At 47.1% G+C, this 21,015-nt stretch overlaps 1 protein-coding gene across 1 annotated transcript in view; it reads left to right on the top strand.

Annotated features, from left to right (window-relative positions):
• The first annotated feature begins 55 nt into the window (after positions 1-55).
• DNMBP (dynamin binding protein) overlaps positions 56-21,015 on the top strand; it is a 99,781-nt gene continuing 78,821 nt past the window's right edge. The window contains exons 1-3 of the mRNA XM_006157372.3: positions 56-208; positions 4,146-4,268; positions 16,614-18,608. Coding sequence (XP_006157434.1) covers positions 64-208; positions 4,146-4,268; positions 16,614-18,608 — 2,263 coding nt within the window. The 5' untranslated portion in view covers positions 56-63. The remainder of the gene's footprint in view (positions 209-4,145; positions 4,269-16,613; positions 18,609-21,015) is intronic.

The following is a 21,015-nucleotide window of genomic DNA, read 5'->3' as shown; positions in this document are numbered from 1 at the left end:
AGGGCAGTGTCTTAAATATTGATGTTTTCTGTTTCTTTCGACCTTTCTTCCCAGGGTACAAACATGGAGACTGGGTCAGTGGTCCGAGCCATCTTTGACTTCTGCCCCAGCGTATCGGAAGAACTGCCGCTCTTCGTGGGAGATGTTATTGAGGTGTTGGCAGTGGTTGATGAATTCTGGCTTCTAGGAAAGAAGGAGGATGTCACAGGTGAGAGGCCCTTAATTCCTCACACACAAAATGGGCCACAGGCCTTCCCTTCTTTCCGTGTTAAAAGTAGAGGGTAAGGGAGGCCGGACCCTTTCACATTTTCCTTCCACGTTTGTCCTGTGCGCTCTGCCAGTGAGGTGAGGATTCCTGGCCCTTCCCTCTCCCCGTCCTTTCCTCCAGCAGGCTGAACGGTTAGACACCCGCTGCTCCCAGCCGATTTCTGTCCTCGCCTTTCCTTTTCCTTCCTGTTCCCTTCCCGTGTCTGTATCCTTTGTATTTAGGACTGTTGTTTTTCTCCTCAAAATATTCATTATTCCTCTCTTCAGAACCCATCCAGATTTCTCTCTCATTTTAGAGCATAAGTTGTTTTCAGCCTTGGTTGTTTTGGCTATCTTTTTTAACTTTTTTTTTTTTTTAATTTCCAGAGGGTACATGTATTTGTGAGAGACAGAGTGAGAGAGAGAGAGAGAGAGAGAGAGAGAGAGTGAGAGAGAGAGAGAGAGAGAGAGAGCACACTATGAGAGAGAGAGAGAGAGAGAGAGCACCCTCTGGCGGTGTGACCGTGCTGCCCTCTCTCCCCCAGCTCTCCATCCTGTTGGGGTTTCGAGCACACGGGCACACGTACCCAGCATGTTTCTGAGCCCCTGGGGCCTGGATGTGAACTGCAGTCAGCTTTGAGGGGTCCAGCTCCTTTAACCACAAGGCTATGGGGCTGGCCACCCCACCCCCTTTATTTTAAAGGTTTTTGCCATAGGGCGTGTGCTCACTAGAGAGAAACAGAGAGAGACAGTGAGAGGGAAAGTGAGAAATCACCCCCAGAGGGGATGGCCATGCTGCAGTCCCTTTTCTTCCATTCTCCTCCTGGGATTTTGGGCACATCCTCACATGCATCTGGTGTGATTTTCAAGGTGTGGGTCCAAGAATTGAACCACGGTTGACAAGTCCAGCGCCTTAGACACCATGCCATCTGCTGGCCCTGGGGCCAGCCGTTTTTTTGTTTTGTTTTGTTTTTGACATTTTCTACCTTTATTTGCTTCAAGGAAGCATGAGTCACCCTATTTACTCCTTTCTAGATCCATGGTTAGCCCACATTTTTAAAGTTCACTCTACCCTGCCTGCTACCAACCTCCCACATTCCATGTACCCAGTTACCTTTCCTGCTTTTTTGGTTATTTCACTTTTTACATTTTTTGCCAGTGGATATTTGCACTTGCTAAAGAAACAGAGGTGGGGAAAGTGAGAAGGCCATCCCCCCCATGTTGAATGTCATACTACCATCGCCCTTCGGTTTTTCCCTCCTTTTAGGGTTTTGGGCATGCATACACATGTACTTGGCATGTTTCTTAAATGCTCAAACCACATGGCTGGCCATGCGGGATCCAGCTTCCTTGACCACCAGACCACAGGCCAGCCCACTAGTTACCATTCTGTTAGTCTTTGTGATACGTAGTGAGGTCGGTTTCCGTCATTAATGAGCCTGGGGAATGGTGGCTTTCTCCACCCGGCATGCGCCTGTGTTACTCCAGCCCACAACTTGCATTCGTTATGTGAGTCTGACTTGGGGTGTGGATGACAGTCCTTAGAGAGCCTCTGCCCCTCCACCCGTATTTGGGAGGTAAATAGATCACTTCCCAGTGGAAATGATGCCTCTGCTGAGACAAAAACGGTGAGTAGAAGTTAACGAGGCAAACAGGAAAGGCAGAGAGAGCTACTTTTCAAAGGCCCTGGGGTGGGAGAGCACAGGAGGGACCGAGAAGGGTTCAGATGGCAGAAGGTCTGAGTAGTTGAAGGGGGAGGATGGGCCGGAGAGGTGACGAGAAGCAGAGTTACGGAGGACAGCGTGTGCCATGGTCAGGAGATAGGACATGGAAACCGAAGATGCTTTAAGCATGAGCAGATTTATAGTTTAGAAAGTTTGCACTTCTAGACCGAAGAATGATAGGAGGGGACACAATGGCAGGCAGAGAGGCAAGCTAGGACATTGTGCAGTCACCTAGGTGGGACGTAATGGTGACTCGGACAAGGTGGCGAGTCTGGAGAGAGCTGGACAGGCAGGAGAGATCTAGAAGGTGGCACTCGCCACACTTTCTTACTCCTGCACACTCGCTGGCCTTCCCTCCCACACCTCCTGAGCACCCACCCTCCAGGCCCACACGCTGTCTTTTTCTCTTTTTCTCTCTACCTCCTCAACTTCCATAGCAATGTGTGTACCTGTGGAGCGCTGGATTTCGGGACTGAGGTATCATTTACATTGGAACCAGATCTCCAGGTCTTTGAAGATGGAGACAGATGTCTTAGTTTCCCTGTGCACCTTGCACAGTGGAGCCCCAAAATGCTTATTGAATGAATTGTATTCTCTGTGTTGATCTAATTTTGTGTATTGCACTTAAAAAAAAAGAGTTTATTGGGACCAGCAGATGGCGATATTCTCTGTGTTGATCTAATTTTGTATATTGCACTTTTTAAAAAAGAGTTTATTGGGACCAGCAGATGGCGTAGTGGTTACGTCGCTGACTCCCACATAGTCAACTGCAGTTCGAGTCCTGGACCCAGCAACTTAAACTCATGGCAGGCATACATGCCCAAAATCTCAAGAGGAGAATGGAGGAGAAGGGATTGTGGCATGGCCATACCCCATGGGGGGTGATTTCTTGCTTTCTCTCTATCTCTCTCTTTCTCGACAGCAAGTGCACGTGACCTATAGTGAAGATCTCTCCTAAAAAGAAAAAAAGTTTATTTAGTGGGGCAAGCTCATGGCATGGAGGTTAAGATAGCCAGATGTCACATGGCTGACTGCATGGTTCGAATCCCAAACCCTGCAAGTCCCAAAGCCGGCAACTTGAAAAATCATGCCAGGTGTGTCTGTGCATGCCAGAAATCCCAGAAGAATGGAGAAGGGATTGCTGTGTGCCTGTCCCCCAGGGGTGATTTCTTACTTTCCTTCTTTCTCCCTCTATCTCTTTCTGGTAAACAAATGTGCCCTACAGCAAAAAAAAAAAAAGTAAGACACAGACAGCACCCTCAGCAGGGCCCCGAACTACAATTCACTCCCAGCCTCAACTAGCCCTAGATCATGGCCACTGGAGGTGAACCAGGAGCCCCCCGTGGGAGGAGGCCCAGCCTTGCAGAACATGGTCTTTAGCCAGCACACCACCATCGGGCCCCTGCTGCACTTTTTCTACCATAGAGTCTACAGTTAGAAGTACTCAGTGCAGTGGGTTGTTGGGGAAGGCATGACCCATTTGTCCCTAGAAAACATGGAAAAATGCATCATGACTTTCCCGAAGACCTAATGTTTTCAATTCGGGCCTGTAAAATGAACTCAGAAAAAAGTTAGGGGCATTGTAAACAGTCAGAGAAATATTAAAAGAATATTGAGGGACCAGCAGTTAGGGTAATGGCTATGTCGCTGGACTCCCACGTAGTCGATCGTGGCTCGAGTCCCAGACCCAGTGGCTTAAACTCATTCCGGGCACGTGTGCGTGCGTGTCCAAGATCCCGAGAGGAGAATGGAGGAGAAGGGATTGCGGCATGGCCATCCCCCGTGGGGAGTGATTTCTCGCTTTCTGTCTCTCTGTCTGTCTCTGTCTGGCGAGTGCACGCACCCTATAGCAAAAACCTCTCCAAAGGGGAGAAAAATATTGAGGGCCTGTTCTGTGACCTGTGGTAAAGGGAGCTGGTTCCCCCGTGCCATCTGTGTGGTTTGAATCCTGACCTTCCTGGCTTGAAAAACCCGCCAGGTATGGGTATTTGCATGCCCCAGATCCTTACAGAACGGAGAAAGGAAGAACACAGCACGGCTGTGCTCCGTTGCAGGGTGCTTTCTCCTCCTCGTCGCTGTCTCTCTGGTGAGTGCAGGTACCCTCTGGCATACATGTGTATATATAAATTGTCAATGTTGATTTTCAGTATTCAGTATGTTTGCTTTTCTTTTCAGGACAGTTCCCCAGCAGTTTTGTGGAAGTCGTGACCATTCCCAGTCTAAAAGAGGGAGAGAGGCTGTTTGTCTGCATCTGTGAATTTACGTCCCAGGAACTGAACAGTCTTTCCCTCCACCGAGGTACGCTGATGGTCCTCAGACCGCCCATGTGGACATTAGATTGGTGGAGTCTGCACATTTCGACAGCTAGACTTTTCTGAGTGTTTGTGAGAGGCCGACCTCTGACCTCTGCAGTACGGAGGTAGTGCGGGCAGTAATGGTGCCATAGAGTTTAGAAGCATTTTACAACCTCTGCAGAATTTTCTTACAGGCATACTCGGATTTGATCTTCAGCACAGAACTGGGAATACCAAAGTGGATATTTACTTTTTATTTACTTATTTTAGTTTTTGCTGTAGGATGTGTGTGTGTGTGCAAGAGAGAGAAACAGACCAATGGTTATGAGCAATCTCTTCTCCTTTTCTCCTTTTCTCCTTCCTGTATTTCGAGTAGGGAGGATAGCTTAGGGATACGTTTAGATCCAGCTCTACCACGTAATACAATGGCTATGACCTAGCACTAGTTACTTAAATCTCTTCAGCCCCAGTTCCCTTATCTGTAAAATGGGGATAATTGCATAATTGTGAGGGTTAAATGAGGTGATACCAGTAAGGCATCTGGCAGAAAGTAAGCACTCAAAAATGCTGGCTATTTTTATTGGTCTTAGCCTGGATTCCTGGGGTTCCTTGTGCCTCGGGGATCTCGTTTCCCCAGTGAGTCTATATAAAGTTCTGTGCATATGTCCCTTATTCCAGGAAGATTCCATCTGGGTTCTGAACCCCCAGTGGTCCTTTCAGCAGGTGTCACCCTTCCTTCTCTTCCCAAAGCAGTCTGTCCCTGTATTTTGAATTATAGTTCAATGCAGAAACAAGCCTTCTCTTAGAAGAAGGCACATGCATGCGGCCACTGCCTCTGGGCTAGTTCTAAAAATGAAGAGAACAGGAAAGAAGGAGGTTTAAAAAAAAGCAAAAAACAAAAACAAGAGGAAGATAAAAAAAAGAAAAAGGGGAAAAAAGATGAGTGCACATCGTGGTGAGAGATTGAATGTCACATAACCACCCGTAACACACATACTCGCCCTGTGCCTATAGACTCATGTGTCTAGACTACCTTTCCCGTCCCCAAAACAAAAGGACAAGGAAGAATAAACTGCTCAATGGTCATTTTTGCTCATAGCACGCATGCCATAGACTTGTGATGCCTCGGGTGTGGGATCCCTGATATGGCTCGTCTGGAAGCTGAACTAGGATATGTGGCCCATCCGCATAAAACGTGTCGCCCCAGGCACTCAGAGAGAGCCACGAGAGGTGTCTGTGAGGAGCCTCGTAGTGTAGTCAGTGCCTACTTCAGGTTCTGAGGGGCCCTGCACTGAGTCTTCTCATTTCATTCCTGGTGCATTTCTTGTTAAAACAGAAGCAGTCCAATCAGAGGAGACACGTGGCAGAGCTGGGATGAACTGCACACGAGCCAAAGGCTCGGGCTGACCCCAAGGGTCACCGCACTTCTAGTTTTCTGTTCTTAAAATGTGGTCATATTGGGAACCAGCAGTTAGCGTAATGGCTATGTCGCTGGACTCCCACGTAGTCGACCGCGGTTCGTGTCCCGGACCCGGTGGCTTAAAACTCACGCTGGGCGCGTGTGCGTGCGTGCCCAAGATCCCGAGAGGAGAATGGAGGAGAAGGGATTGCGGCGTGACCATCCCCCCTGGGGGGTGATTTCTTGCTTTCTGTCTCTATGTCTCTCTCTGTCTGGCGAGTGCACGCGCCCTACAGTGAAAATCTCTCCCCTCCCCCCAAAAAATGTGGTCATATTCTTACTCCAGGACTTCTTTAAATTAGTTTTTCAGAAGTCTGAATATGACCACTAGGCAGCCATCATTCCTAAAGAATCTCCTAGGATCCCAGGGGAATAACTTGCATGGATCTGATGAGAATGAAAAACTTACATGAAGTGGAATATAAGATAAAGGTGTGTGCTAGCAGGTGGTGGGAGGCTAGGGCAGCTGGGTCCCACATGGCTGGCTGCATGGTTAGGGCCCCAGACTCGGCAGCTTGCAAGTCACATTGTGTGTGTGCATGTGTGTGTGTGTGTGCGTGTGTGTGTGTGCGTGCATGTTGCACACCCAGAATCTCAAGAGAATTTAGAGGGCATTGCAACATGGCCATCCCCCCTTTTTTTTTTGGGAGGAGGGAGGAATTCTATATATATATATAGGCATTGAGGTGAATGATTCTGTGTTTTCCAAACACTTGTTACTATTTTTTTTAAGTTTATTGATTTCTTCCATGAGAGAGAGAAAGATCTACCCCGAGTCTCAGCTAGCCCAGATCGTGAGTATGTGTGTGCCAAACACACTCAGAGAGGCGTTGAGACTTGAACCCAGGACCTCCCATATGGATCCCGTCGCACCACCACTTCTTCACCTTCTGGCTCTAAATTGTGATTTTTTTTTTTTTTTGAAAATTCAACTTTATTTTGTAGAAATAACCAATAGAGTAACAGTTTGCTAGGTAGTAAAACCTTATCAAAACAGTCACTCAGCTGAAAATAGACAGGAAATCAGGCCTACTTTCCTGGTTCACGGAGATCTGACAAAATGAGAGATTGTAACTGGCAGCGTGAACAAAGCCAGTTCCTGTCCAAGCCAGCCAAGTGGGCATTCTGCGTGCTTTCATCTCTTCTTCACCAGGAGGCCTGCTACGTGAGCAGTGCTTGTGGCACCAGGAGTTTCCTTCATGGTCCTGATGGAACAGCCTTCGGGCCATAAGAAGAAAACCACTTGTCATTCTTAGACTCCAAGGTTTGACCAAAGGATGTAGAATTGTAAATTAAAGGACTATAGAAATATAAGACCAAGACAGTATTTGGGGAATGTCTTGGCAAAGTCATAACTAATCAGTGAAATGTATCATGTGCCTGTCACTAAGGCTAAAGCCTTACTTTACGATGTATGTAAAAATGGAAGCATCAGAATTCACGATCTAGGCATGCACAGAAGTGCCCAAGATCCAAAGGACTGGAGGGCTGGAGGAAAGGGGTTGTGGGATGCCTAGACCATGTGAATGGTCTCCCCTCTCTCTGTCTCTTTCTCTGTCTCTCACACATGTGCTCTGTCACGAATAAAGAAAAAAGTCATTTATTTGTTTATTAGAGAGATTTTTGCTATAGGGCATGCGTGGAGAGACAGAAAGTGAGAAATCATCCCCTGGAGGGGATGGCCACACTGCGATCCCTTCTCCTCTCGGGATATTGGGCATGCACGCACGCATACACGCCCAGTGTGAGTTTTATGCTGCCGGGTCCAAAACTCGAACCCCAGCTGACACGTGGGAATCTAGTGATGTAACCTTAACCTTACACCATCTGCTGGTCCCAAGAAGAAAGGTTTTTTTAAAAGAAGAATGTGGGACCAGCAGGTGGTGTAGTGTTTACATCACTGGATTTCCACATGGCTGACTGAGGTTTGAGTCCTGGACTTGCTGGGGTCTTGAAACTCATGCATGCATGTGTGCATGTGTGCCCAAGATCCCAGGAGGAGAATGAAGAAGGGATTGTAGTGTGGCCATCCCCCCGGGGGGTGATTTCTTTCTTTCCCTCTCGCTGACTCTGTCTCTCTCTCTGGCGAGCGCACACACCCTATGGCAAAAACTTCTTAAAAAATAAAAAAGAATGATATCAATGATGATTTCTTTTATAGACTATAGGCAGCCAAGATGAATGTGTGCTTCTAAAGTGTTTTAGAGATGCATGCTAAGGTTTCATATGGAGATAGCATATAGCACAAGCAAAGCTTGACAGATAATAATGACGGGGCTAGGGCCAGCCAGTGACATGGTGGTTAAGGTGCTAGATTCCCACATGGTCAACTACAGTTCAAGTCCTGGACCTGGCATCTTGAGATCATGCTAGGCATGTGTGTATGCATGTCCAAAAGCCCAGGAGGAGAATGGAAGAGAAGGGATTGTGGTGTGGCCATCCTCCCTGATTTCTCACTTCCCCTCTCTATCTCTCTGCTTCTCTTTGGCAAGCGCATGCACTTTATGGCAAAAACCTAGGGAAAAAAAAATGACTGGGCTTTGTATGGGGACAATGAAAGTGCCTTTGTGTGAAATAGAGACTCAATGTCACAGATGAAGTAACAGTGGATTGTTAGGGGCGGGGATGGGAAGAGATGGCTAGATAATCGTGAGTATAATGTTGCATTGGGTGAAAACACAATGGCTTCTTAGTAGCTTAGTAACTAAACCTCTTGAGAACATCAAGAGCAAAAGTATCTTTTACATATTTCAGGTCCTAAGAATAGGATTATTAGAAAAGAAGCCATTGACAGTAGGCTCTTCTTGCTTCCTGGTAAAAGTTCGAGCAAGGGAGAGATGTGATAAAATTGGTATAGTTATAACCTTAATTTAGAATGAATCACTTGGTAAACTGGAAGAAATAACATTTAGGGCAAGATTTTAAAAGGGTACAATGGTGGTAGACTAGAGTGGTAGCAAAGAGTAATTAACACATGGACCAACTTGAATGTCCACGGACAGATGAATGGATTGAAAGTGTGGCACATATACTCGATGGAATACTGCTCAGCCATAAAAAACAACAGGTCCCTGGCATTCGATAGAAAGTGGATGCATATGGAAGATATACTGTTGAGTGAAGGAAACCAGACTATGAAAGAGAGACATTGTATGTCTCCACTTAATATGTACCGACTGTCTACACTCTGGCAGAAACGGAAAGATTAGAGGATTTAGAAACATGGGAGATTGTTACGGATACTAGAGACAGTATGGGAAGAGGGTGGGAGATGGAGGAGAGTAAAGAGGAAAGGAATCAAGGAGAAAATAGAGAGGCAAGACATACAAGGGACACAGAAATGGAGGACTGCCTATTGATGATAACTCGTATGGTATCTTCAGCTGTACTGGTGTGAAGTGTATTCATATTGGGTAAATTCATTTTTTAAGCTGTGGTGATTGAATGTATAAGATAAAATAATAACTTTTTAAATAGTAATTAATAGATGGAAGAAATATTTTGAAAGGAAAAATGGAAGTTTAGAGCAAGAGCCACTTTGGAATGGCAAATATAATTAATTTACTTAAGAGTTGGTGTTGAAAAGTAATCTTTTATTTTATTATTTTTTTTTGAGAGTTTTTACTATAGGGCGCGTGCGCTCGCCAGAAAGACAGAGAGAGATAGAGAGACAGAAAGCAAGAAATCACCCCCCAGGGGGGATGGCCAACCCACAATCCCTTCTCCTCCATTCTCCTCTTGGGATCTTGAGCAGAGCATACACGCACACGCACCTGGCATGAGTTTAAGCCACTGGGTCTGGGACTCGAACCATGGTCGACTGCATGGGAGTACAGCAACATAGCCATTACACTAACTGCTGGTCCCAAGAGTAATCTTTATTAGCAAGTGGACACTGAGAGCTTGAGTACAGAAGGTATTGTATCAGACTCAAAAAATAAAAGAGAAATGGTGTCCACCATTAAGAAACCTATCATTCATTTGAGAAGATATAACACACTTATTAAGAGTTTTCTCAAAAGCCAAGAACATGAGGGTCAGCAGGTGGCATGATGAAGGCACTAAATCCCACATGGCTGACTGCTTAGTTCCAGTCCCATACCTGGAAGCTTGAAAATCATGCCAGTTGTGTGTGCATGTGTGCCCCAAGTTCTGAGAGAATGGAGGAAAAGGGATTGAAGTGTGGCCATCACTCTTGGGGGTGCTTTCTTACTTTCCCTCTCTCTGTCTCTGTCTCTCTCTGGCAAGTGCATGTGCCCTATAGCAAAAACTAAAGCCAAGAAAGATAATCTGGTTTCCCAGTGTGCTTTACTGTAGAAATGACATGTATGATTTTGATTTTGCTAGGTGCTTTGCTGCCCTGATCTTATTTTGTTTGGGTTGGTTGCATTCCTTGAGCACCTCTGCTCATGAGAGGAAAATTGGCTTAAGTTCCAAGAGAGAAGAAAGTAAAAAATAAGGTTAGAAATGATCTTAAATTGAATGGTTCATAATCAATTAAGTAAAAGTTTACTATAAAATAATTGATCACAAAACTATAGAATAATTTTCCTGAAACTGGAGTAAGTCATATAAAACTGAATTATAGGGGGACCAGCAGTTAGCGTAATGGCTATGTCACTGGACTCCCACGTAGCTGACCACAGATTGATTCCTGGACCCGGTGGCTTAAAACTCATGCCGGGCACATGTGCGTACGTGCCCAAGATCCCGAGAGGAGAATGAGGAGAAGGGATTGCAGCGTGGCCATTCCCCCGGGGGGTGATTTCTCGCTTTCTGTCTCTCTGTCTCTGTCTGTCTGGCAAGCACACGTGCCCTATAGCAAAAACCTCTCAGTAGAAAACACTGACTACAGGACCAGCAGATGTGGTGGTTAAGACTGGACTCTCACATGGCTGATTGCAGTTTGAGTACTGAACCTGATGGCTTGAAATTCACACCAGGTGCTTGTGCTTTCATGCCCAAAGTCCCAGGAGAGAATGGAGGAGAAGGAATTACAGTGTGGCCATCCCCCACAGGGCAGTGGTTTCTCACTTTCCCTCTCACACTCTCTTTCTCCAGCAAGCACATATGCCCTGTGACAAAACTTTAAAAAAAAAAAAAAAAGACCGAATTATAGTTATATTTTTTCCAGAAATGAGCACTTTCTATTTTTTGTTTTATTTATTAATTTATTTCTTCCATGAGAGGTAGAGGGAGACAGGCACCCCCTAACTGGGTCTCCATGCTGCAATAAACTCCCAGTCTCAGTCAGCTCAGACCTGGGCATGTGTGTGCAGCCAGTGTACTGAGGGGAGAAAGTGGGCCTTGAACCCAGGACCTTCCCATGTTAATTCAGATGCATTTCCAGTATACTACTACGTAGTCCAACACCATGCTTTTATCCTTTCTGTACCTCAACTTTATCAACAGTAGACAGGTACTGTTCAGCTTAAATTTTGTGATAATATTATTTTCAAAAGCAAAAGTATTGCTTACTGGACCCTTCTTTAAAGATTTCATGATAGGGGAACCAGCAGTTAGCGTAATGGCTATGTCGCTGGACTCCCACGCAGTCGACTGCGGTTCGTGTCCTAGACCCGGTGGCTTAAACTCACGCCGGGCGCGTGTGCGTCTGTGCCCAAGATCCTGAGAGGAGAATGGAGGAGAAGGGATTGTGGCGTGGCCATCCCCCCTGGGGGGTGATTTCTCACTTTCTGTCTCTCTGTCTGTCTGGTGAGTGCACGCGCCCTATATCGAAAACCTCTCTAAAAAAAAAAAAAGATTTCATGGTAGGATAAACCCTGTAGCACTGTGGTAAAGTGTTGTGCATTGGGAGTTGGACCCCACACAGCCAGCCACAGTTCAAATACTGGCCGCAGCGGCTTGAAAAACATGCTAGGCACATGTGTATATGCCCAGAATGCCAGTGGGAAGGAGACTTGGAGGAGAAAGGTTTGCGCCTGCCCATGCTCCATTGGGGGGTGCTTTCTCTTTCTTTCCCTCTCTGTGGTGAGTGCATTCTCCTTTTGGCAATTAAAAAAAGTTCACTGTGGGACCAGCAGTTAGCATAATGGCTATGTCACTGGACTCCCATTTAGTTGACCACAGTTCGAGTCCTGGACCCAGTGGCTTAAACTCACGCCAGACGCGTGTGTGAGTGTGTGCGCCCAAGATCTCAAGAGGAGCATGGAGGAGAAGGGATTGTGGCATGGCCATCCCCCCTGGGGGGTGATTTCTCACTTTCTGTCTCTCTGTCTCTCTCTGTCTTTCTGGCGAGCACACGTGCCCTATAGCAAAAACTTCTATTAAAAGAAAAAAAAAGCTCACTGTAATATATTTTTAGAGGATAGAGATTATTCAAGAAGGCTGTAGAGAAGATGAGTGAAAACCTTGTCCATACCCAGCACCTCCAGCAAAGAACTCATTTCTGAAGACTTCTTTTTTCAAATGACCAGAGAGCATATGTACTTGTTAGAGAGACCGAGATAGAGAGGGAGAAGGACAGTCGCGCTCTAATCTCCGCTCCTCCACTCTCCCTTCTTTTGAGATTTTGGGCACACACGCACACATGCTTTTCAGGGCACTGGGTCTGGGACTCAAACCACAAGCTCGGCCGTGTGGGATCCAGCTCCTTTATCCAGAGGCTGGCCCGAAAGACTTCCTTTTTGTTTTTCTTTTGTCTTTTTTCCTTTCTTTTTTTTTTCCTGCTAGAGGGCACTTGTACTCCCCAGAGAGAGGACAGAGGAGCGGAGAAAGTGCCTCCCGTGGGGAATGGTGGCACTGCAGTCCTCTTCCATCTCGCTCTTGTTTGGGGCTGTTGGGCGTGCACACACATGTGCCTAGCGTGTTTTTCAAGCCAAGCGTGTGCGACCCAAAATGGTTTGTCAGTCATATGGGATCCAGCTGCCTTAACTAGTGGGCTGCAGAGCTGGCCCAGGACTTTTTTCTTAATTGTTTCCTATTTGCTGATAAATTAAATTTAGTGTGGGAAGTTAGATCCATGGTGCACCCTATCCAGAGAGCTATACTGAACCTGAAGATAATCGTTTTCTTTTCTTTTTTTTTTTTCTCTTCTTTTTACTGCCAGAGTGTGCTCACCACACAGAGAGAGAGAAAGAGAAAGAGGGAGACAGTAAGGGAATGAAGCCCCCTCCACACCCCCACCCCACCCCCGGAGTGGGGCGCAGTCATGTCACAGTCCTTTTTCCTCCATTCCTTTGTCCTATCAGGAGTTGGGGCACACATGCACATGTGCCTGGTATGATTTTTAAGTTGCTTGTACCAGGATTCAAACTGCAGTTAACCACGTGGGGATCCGGCTCCTTAGCCACTGCCTGTGGTGGTGGTGGTGGGGCAACCTGGGTCTGAAGATACTCTTTCATCATTTATAAAGTGATCCAGTGGCTTGGACTGTAATAACATTGTTTATAGGAGCACTTATCAAAACTTCAGGGTCCTGAAGATCGCCACATACTTTTTTCTTTAAAGAGAGATTTTTTTGCTATAGGGCCTATACACTTGCCAAAGACAGAGAGAGAGAGAGAGAGAGAGAGAGAGAAATCCCCTCCCCCCAGGGATGGCCACACTGCAATCCCTTCTTCATTCTCTTGGGATTTTGGGCACGCACACACATGCACCTATTGTGAGTTTCAAGCAGCCGGATCCAGGACTCAAACTACAGTTGGCCATGTGGGAGTCCAGCACCTTAACCATTAATGCCACCTGCTGGCCCCTCCCCACATACTCTTAAAAGTTACTGAGACGCCAGTGAGCTGTTGGCCATGTTGGCTGTACATGCTGATATTTATCACAATAGCTATTATTAAAACTGGGACTTTAAAAAAATCGTCAGTTTATTTAGAAACCTATTACATATTAACATAAATACCATGTTTTTATGAAAAATGACTTTAGTTTTCCAAGCAAAACAAAAAATTTAGTGAGACATGACATTACATTTTTGCACATCTTTTAAATGTTTGACTTAATACAAGAAAGCTGAATTCCCTTATTTGCATCTGTATTCAATCTGCTGCAATCTGTTGTTTTGGTCGAAGCATATGAGGAAAATTCAGCCTCACGTAGATAGTTAATGAGAGACAGGAGGAGTATTTTAATGATCTTTTTACATAATTGTGTATATTCTTTGACACTGCACCAAAATGCAACAAGTGGTAGTTTCTTTTTTGAGAGAGATTTTTGCTCTAGGGCATGTGAGTTCACTGGAGACACAGACAGAAAGCAAGAAATCACCCCCAGGGGGGATGGCCACACCACAATCCCTTCTCCTCCATTCTCCTCTGGGGATTTTGTGCCCGGTGTGAGTTTTAAGCCACTAGGTCCAGGACTCAGACTGTGGTCCAACTACATGGGACTCCAGCAATGTAACCGTTAAGCGCCATCTGCTGGTCCCACAAGTGGTAGTTTCTTAAAGGTTAATTGCAGGGTGGGAGCTGGATATATATCAGTGAATTTTTCACTCTTGCCCTAAAATCCATTAGTTCATCTTTACTTTGGAAATGAATCTTTTGGCTATAATTGATTTTATAATGTCATCTATTGGTCATTTGGAAAATATTGATTCAGTTTCTTACTCATTGTTTCCAAATATTGGCCATTTCACTATACAGTATCAAAAAATTATATCTGTTAATATTCTGATGACCTCAGAAAAATGAGAAAAGGTATCAAGCTCATGGTGGTAGATAATAGGTTTTTAAAATTCTTTCTTTCTTTTATTTTTTCCAGAGAGATTTTTGCTATAGAACATGTGCGTTCGGTAAGAGAGACAGAGAGACAAAAAGCAAGAAATCACCTCCCCCAGGGGGGTTGGCCATGCTGAAGTCCCTTCTCCTCCATTCTCCTCTTGAGATTTTGAGTATGCACGCACATGTGCCTGGCAAGAGTTTTAAGCTGCTGGGTCCAGGACTTAGACTGTGGTCGACTGTGTGTGAGTCCAGCAATGTAACCTTCTGCTAGTCCCTGGGTTTTTAAAATTCTAATTTTCATTTGAAAGTTGAAGATTTATCATTGACAACAGAAACTGTCCTTTGTTCTCCTTGAAGTTGTAGACCACTTCTTTCGTTATGGAGAACATGTCTGCCAGATATCCAAGCCCCAATATCCATACTTGCCTGCCATTCATTCTTTCTAATAAAATGGTGTTCTGTGAGAGAAAGCCGTTGTTTCAAGCTTTTAACTTGACTGCTCAGTTGCTTTTCCTTGAGATGGCCAGTGAAAGTGCTTTTTGAATAATTCCCATACCATCAAAAAGAATGTAATAAAAGAACTGTTCTGAAGGGTTGAGGTTTAACGTAAGGGCACTTCACGAAGGTTTGTGGAAAATGAAGTTCAAGTATGAGTTTATTTTAGTACAAAACATTTTGAAATCCATGCATAGTTTTCTCATAATAAGCATTATTCATACTTTCTGAAAACCCCTCATACAGTGAATAATTTGTGTCATCATCAAGAATGTTCTTAAGTGAAACTGGCTTCTTTGAAAACCCCGAGTGCGTGGTAGGGGGGCACGCAGTGACCGAACGGTGACCGCAGCCGTGTTTATGCATTGACCCACCGGTGCTTTCGTGCAGTCATGTCAACACAGGGGAAAAGGTGGATGAAGTTTTAGTGTTACTGTGAACATAGTTTTTGGGCCAGCCAGTGGCATGGTAGTTAAGGCAGCTGGATTCTACACGGCTGACTGTGGGTTTGAGTCCTGGGTTCAGTAGCCTATAAAGCATCCTAGCTCAATTTTTTAAGAAGAGAATGGAGGAGAAGGAATTGTGGTGTGGCCGTCCCTTCTGGGGTGGTGGTGGGGGGTGTGTCCTTCCTTTCTCTGTCTCTCTCCTGCAAACACATATACCCTATAGCAAATTTTAAAATAAAGTAAAAAAAAATATATATATATTATATATGTGTATATATGTGTGTGTATATAAGAGTGTGTGTGTGTGTGTCGGCTGACTGTGGGTTTGAGTCCTGGGTTCAGTAGCCTATAAAACATCCTAGCTCAATTTTTTAAGAAGAGAATGGAGGAGAAGGAATTGTGGTGTGGCCGTCCCTTCTGGGGTGGTGGTGGGGGGTGTGTCCTTCCTTTCTCTGTCTCTCTCCTGCAAACACATATACCCTATAGCAAATTTTAAAATAAAGTAAAAAAAAATATATATATATTATATATGTGTATATATGTGTGTGTATATAAGAGTGTGTGTGTGTGTGTGGGGGGGTGTATGTATATATTATATATAATACTTTTGACTTCACAGATCCTCTGAAAGAGGCTCAGGAACCTACCCCTGGTGTTCCAGGGTCACACTTTGAAAACCACAGGCTTACAGAAATGTCTCAGTTCATTAAATGGTCACAAGTGTCCAAGCTTTTCAAACTCTGGGCGTGTTTCCTTTAATGGTGGTGTTGAAAAGGGGGGTGTATGTATATATTATATATAATACTTTTGACTTCACAGATCCTCTGAAAGAGGCTCAGGAACCTACCCCTGGTGTTCCAGGGTCACACTTTGAAAACCACAGGCTTACAGAAATGTCTCAGTTCATTAAATGGTCACAAGTGTCCAAGCTTTTCAAACTCTGGGCGTGTTTCCTTTAATGGTGGTGTTGAAAATGCTGAATTGTGCTAGTACTGATCTGACGTTCTGCGGGGCTGTTGACGACTGAGGTCACTCATTATCTTTGTTCTGTCTCCACAGGTGACCTGGTGATTCCTGATGGCGCACCCACTTCAGGCTGGCTGCAGGGCCGGAGCTGCTGGGGTGCCCGGGGCTTCTTCCCCTCCTCGTGCGTCCGCGAGCTCTGCCTGTCGTCGCAGAGCCGCTGGGGGCGCTCCCCGCAGGCCCCGCCGCCCGCGTCACGACTGAGGTCACTCATTATCTTTGTTCTGTCTCCACAGGTGACCTGGTGATTCCTGATGGCGCACCCACTTCAGGCTGGCTGCAGGGCCGGAGCTGCTGGGGTGCCCGGGGCTTCTTCCCCTCCTCGTGCGTCCGCGAGCTCTGCCTGTCGTCGCAGAGCCGCCGGTGGCACTCACAGAGCGCCCAGCTGCAGATGCCGGAGTACTCCATGGGGCAGGCTCGGGCCCTGATGGGGCTCTCCGCCCAGTTGGATGAGGAGCTGGACTTCAGGGAAGGGGACGTGATTACCATTATTGGGGTTCCCGAACCAGGCTGGTTTGAAGGGGAGCTTGAGGGCCGAAGAGGCATTTTCCCAGAAGGTTTTGTAGAGCTCTTGGGGCCCCTGAGGCCTGTGGATGAGTCGGTAAGTTCTGGAAATCAGGACAGCCGCATTACGAATGGCAAGGTCGATGCTGCTGTGGATGAAGAGAGAGGGCCAGAGGAGGACAGCGAGCAGCCGGGGACCTATGGGGTCGCCCTGTACAGATTCCAAGCCCTGGAGCCAAATGAGCTGGATTTTGAAGTAGGGGATAAAATCCAAATTCTGGCGACCTTGGAAGACGGCTGGCTGGAAGGGTCCCTGAGGGGCAGGACAGGCATCTTTCCGTACCGCTTTGTAAAGTTATGTCCTGACGCAGGGGTGGAGGAGACCGTGGCTCTGCCCCAGGAAGGCCTTCCCAAGGGCCCTGAAACTGCCGTGGATTCTTTGGAGAACTCCTTCCCAGTGGAGGAACGAACACATGACCCTCATGAGTGTGAAGCGGAGAAGCCCAGCTGTGTTCCTGAAGCACCCGCCTTTCCCGGCCGCCTGACCCCTGAGCATGAAGTCGGCAGAAGCTTGTACTGGGAAGAAGGCTCCTCTGGAGGGCCCCCCAGAAGCCCAGGTGTGGAGCATGGACAGCTTCCGGCCACAGGCTCTTCCACTCCGAGTCCTTCGGAGGTGGTCAATGGGATTTCCTCCCGACCTCAGGTACCTTCTCATCCCCGAGTGCAGAGAAAGCAGTGTTACTCGGCCGCAGAAGGGAGCTTTCCGAGCCCCGAGCAGTACTGCGACCTTCCTCCTCCAGAAGCACGGCCGAGCGGTTACTGCAGCCTACCTCCCAAGGGAACGCATTCCCAGCCGAAAGCCCTGCGGAAGCCAGCACCCCCTCTGCACAGGGGCGCATCCCTGTCGCCCTCCAGGCTAGTCAAGCCCAGCCAGCTGAGCTCCCAGCTCCAGGGCATGGTGAGGTATGCTAAAAGGCACCGCATCCCCAAGGAAAACGCGTCCAACCTTTGTTCGGCGCCAGAGAGATCCGAGATGAGGCCTGGTCCCCAGAGCCAGGGTCCTGCCGTGGAAGGAACGGCCCTGTCACAGGGAGATGGCAGCCTGGACCTGGATTCAAAGTTGACACAGCAGCTGATAGAGTTCGAGAAGAGCCTATCGGGGCCTAGCGCAGAGCCGGATAAAATCTCACGCCACTTTTCAATCATGGACTTTAACTCCGAGAAGGACATTGTCCGAGGTTCCTCGAAGCTCATCACCCACCAGCAGCCACCGGAGAGGAGGAAGGCCCTCAGGCCACCGCCGCCCCGTCCCTGTACTCCAGCATCCATTTCTCCCCACTCGCTGGTCGGCCAGAACCTGAACCCCGCACCACCCTTGGCCGTGCGGCCCTCGCGCCCGGCTCCCCTGCCTCCCTCCGCCCAGCAGAGAGTGAATGCCGTGTCCCCCAGGCTCCTCACCTCTCCTCGCCCCAGCTGCGAGACCCCGGGAAAGGACAGCCCCGAGCATACGGAGAAGGGCGTGGACCCGACCTCCCCGTGCCCCTTGGTACTGGTGAGGATTCAGGAGATGGAAGAAGACTTGGATATGTACAGCAGGGCTCACGAAGAGCTCAACCTGATGCTGGAGGAGAAGCAAGACGAGTCGCTGAGGGCAGAGACCCTTGAGAATCTCGAGTTCTACGAGAGCAACATTGACAGTCTGAACATGGAAATCCAGCAGCTTCGAGGTGAGTGACCCCCACCAGCCGAGTAACAGCCTCCCTGCTTCCTAGGGAAGTGCTGCATCTTTGGTGGACAATGAACGATTTGCATGTTTGTTACCTAACTTACTTGATCTTTGTAGTTCTTACTTTTGCTATAGAGCACGTGTGCGAGACAGAGAGAAAGGGAGGGGGAGCGTGAAACCACCCCCCAAACATGGCCACACCTCAGTTCCTTCTACATTGTCTTGGGATTTTGAGTATGCGCGTGCGCGCGCGCACACACACACACACACACACACACACGCCTGGTGTGGTTCTCAAGCTGCCAGGTTCAGCACTCAGACCACTCCGCTGGCCGTGTGGGACCCAGCACCTTCTCCACCACAGCGCCGGCTGGCCTGTACTCCCTAGTCTCTTATTCTGTCACCACAGTTCCATTTCTCTGCCTTGATGTGTCCTGTGGCCGCTGTAGCCTCGGGACATCACATGCTGCTGATAAAGACGCGCAAGCCTCCGAGGCTCCACTGTTGACACTGATGTCTGCTCCTCCCGTTCTGTCACGGCATCCACAGCCGTCACGCAGAGGCAGGGGCCCCAGGTACAATGCCGTTAACCACGCCCGGCTCCGACTACAGACCTGCAGGCTAAGACTCCTGAGGAAACTGTACCTGAATCTTTGTGGTCCAAGGACTAGATTTTTTTTTTTTGGAGAGGTTTTCGCTATAGGGCGCGTGTACTCGCCAGACAGACAGAGAGAGACAGAGAGACAGAAAGCGAGAAATCACCCCCCGGGGGGATGGTGACGCCGTAATCCCTTCTCCTCCATTCTCCTCTCGGGATTTTGGGCACACGCACACGCGCCCGGCGTGAGTTTTAAGCCATCGGGTCCAGGATGCGAACCACGGTTGACTATGTGGGAGTCCAGCGACATAGCCATTACGCTAACTGCTGGTTCCCCAAGGACTAGATTTTAATAAAAACAAAAATAATAGCTAACAGTAACTCACGAATAAGTGTGTGTGCCACTTGCCTACATGAAGAATCTTCACAGCCACCCCAAGGAGGTAGGGATAATTCATATGGTTACTTTACTTTTATATATATTTTTACCTTTTGTATCTATTCTTTTTTCTTTTTAGGATTAATTTAAAAATTGTTTTGATAATTTCTTACTTACATTTAATTCTTATGTACCTTTGTGGGACACAATATGGTTTTTCAAAGCATGTGTGCAGTGCACGGTAAGCAAACGATGCTGTTTCCGTAATTGTTATCTGCCAGGAAGAACATCACATTATACTGTACGCCTCGGAGTTTTGTTCTGCTAGTTGTTTTGCTGTTGTTGTTTTCCAGGATCTGTATTTATAAGATAAGCAACCTCTGCGACCAGTAGATGGCATAGCAGTTATGTTGCTGGATCCTCATATAGCTGACCACAATTAGAGTCCCGGACCTGGTGGCCTGAAAATAATGCTGGATGGGACCAACAGATGGCATAGCAGTTCCGTTGCTACATTCCCACATGCTCAACCACGGTTCGAGTCCCGGACCTGGCCACTTGAAACTCATGTCGGGCAGATGTGCATGTGTCCCCAAAATCCTGAGAGCAAAATAGAGGAGAAGGGATTGCCACATGGCTATTCCCCCTGGGGGTTGATTTCTCAGTTTCTGTCTCTCTGTCTCTCCAGTGTGCACATATGCCCTATAGCAAAAATCTCTCTTTAAAAAAGACAAGGAAAAAAAAAAGATAGGCTGCCATTTTTTACTCTATCATGATAACGCGATTCTATAACCTATTTGTTTACACGTACTCTTGTCTGTAAAAAAACATTTTCCCCTGAGCACCCCCCACCTCCCCAACCACTTTATAGTTTTTTGTTTTTGTTTTTTTAAGAATTGTTAAGTGCTAGGGCCAGCAAATGGCATAGTGGTTATATTGCAGAACTTTCATGTGGCTGACCACAGTTGAAGTCCTGGACTTGGTGGCTTGAAAATCACGCCAGACATGTGTGCCAGTGTACCCAGTATCCTGTGAGGAGAATAGAGGAAAAGGGATTGTGGCAATCTCTTCTCCATTCTCCTCTCGAGATCTTGGGTACACACACACATGTGCCCGGCATGAGTTTAAGCCACTGGGTCCGGGAGTCCAGCGACATAGCCATTACACTAACTGCTGGTCCCTATGGTATTTCTTAATGAGGAGAACAGCAACCAAATCTGGTACTGGACTTCAACACAAAATCCACAGTACATTTAAATGTCTTCATCATGAAGAATGTAACAAACATAACATGTAATAACTCTCAAATATAAAAAACAGGGGCCAGCAGTTAGTGTAATGGCTATGTTGCTGGACTCCTACGGAGTCGACCGCAGTTCAAGTCCTGGACCCGGTGGCTTAAACTCCCGCTGGGCGCATGTGTGTGCGTAA

Source organism: Tupaia chinensis, unplaced genomic scaffold (genome assembly GCF_000334495.1).
Source record: "Tupaia chinensis unplaced genomic scaffold, TupChi_1.0 Scaffold000539_1, whole genome shotgun sequence".
Taxonomy (NCBI): Eukaryota; Metazoa; Chordata; class Mammalia; order Scandentia; family Tupaiidae; genus Tupaia; species Tupaia belangeri.
This window is presented reverse-complemented; position numbering and strand designations above follow the sequence as displayed.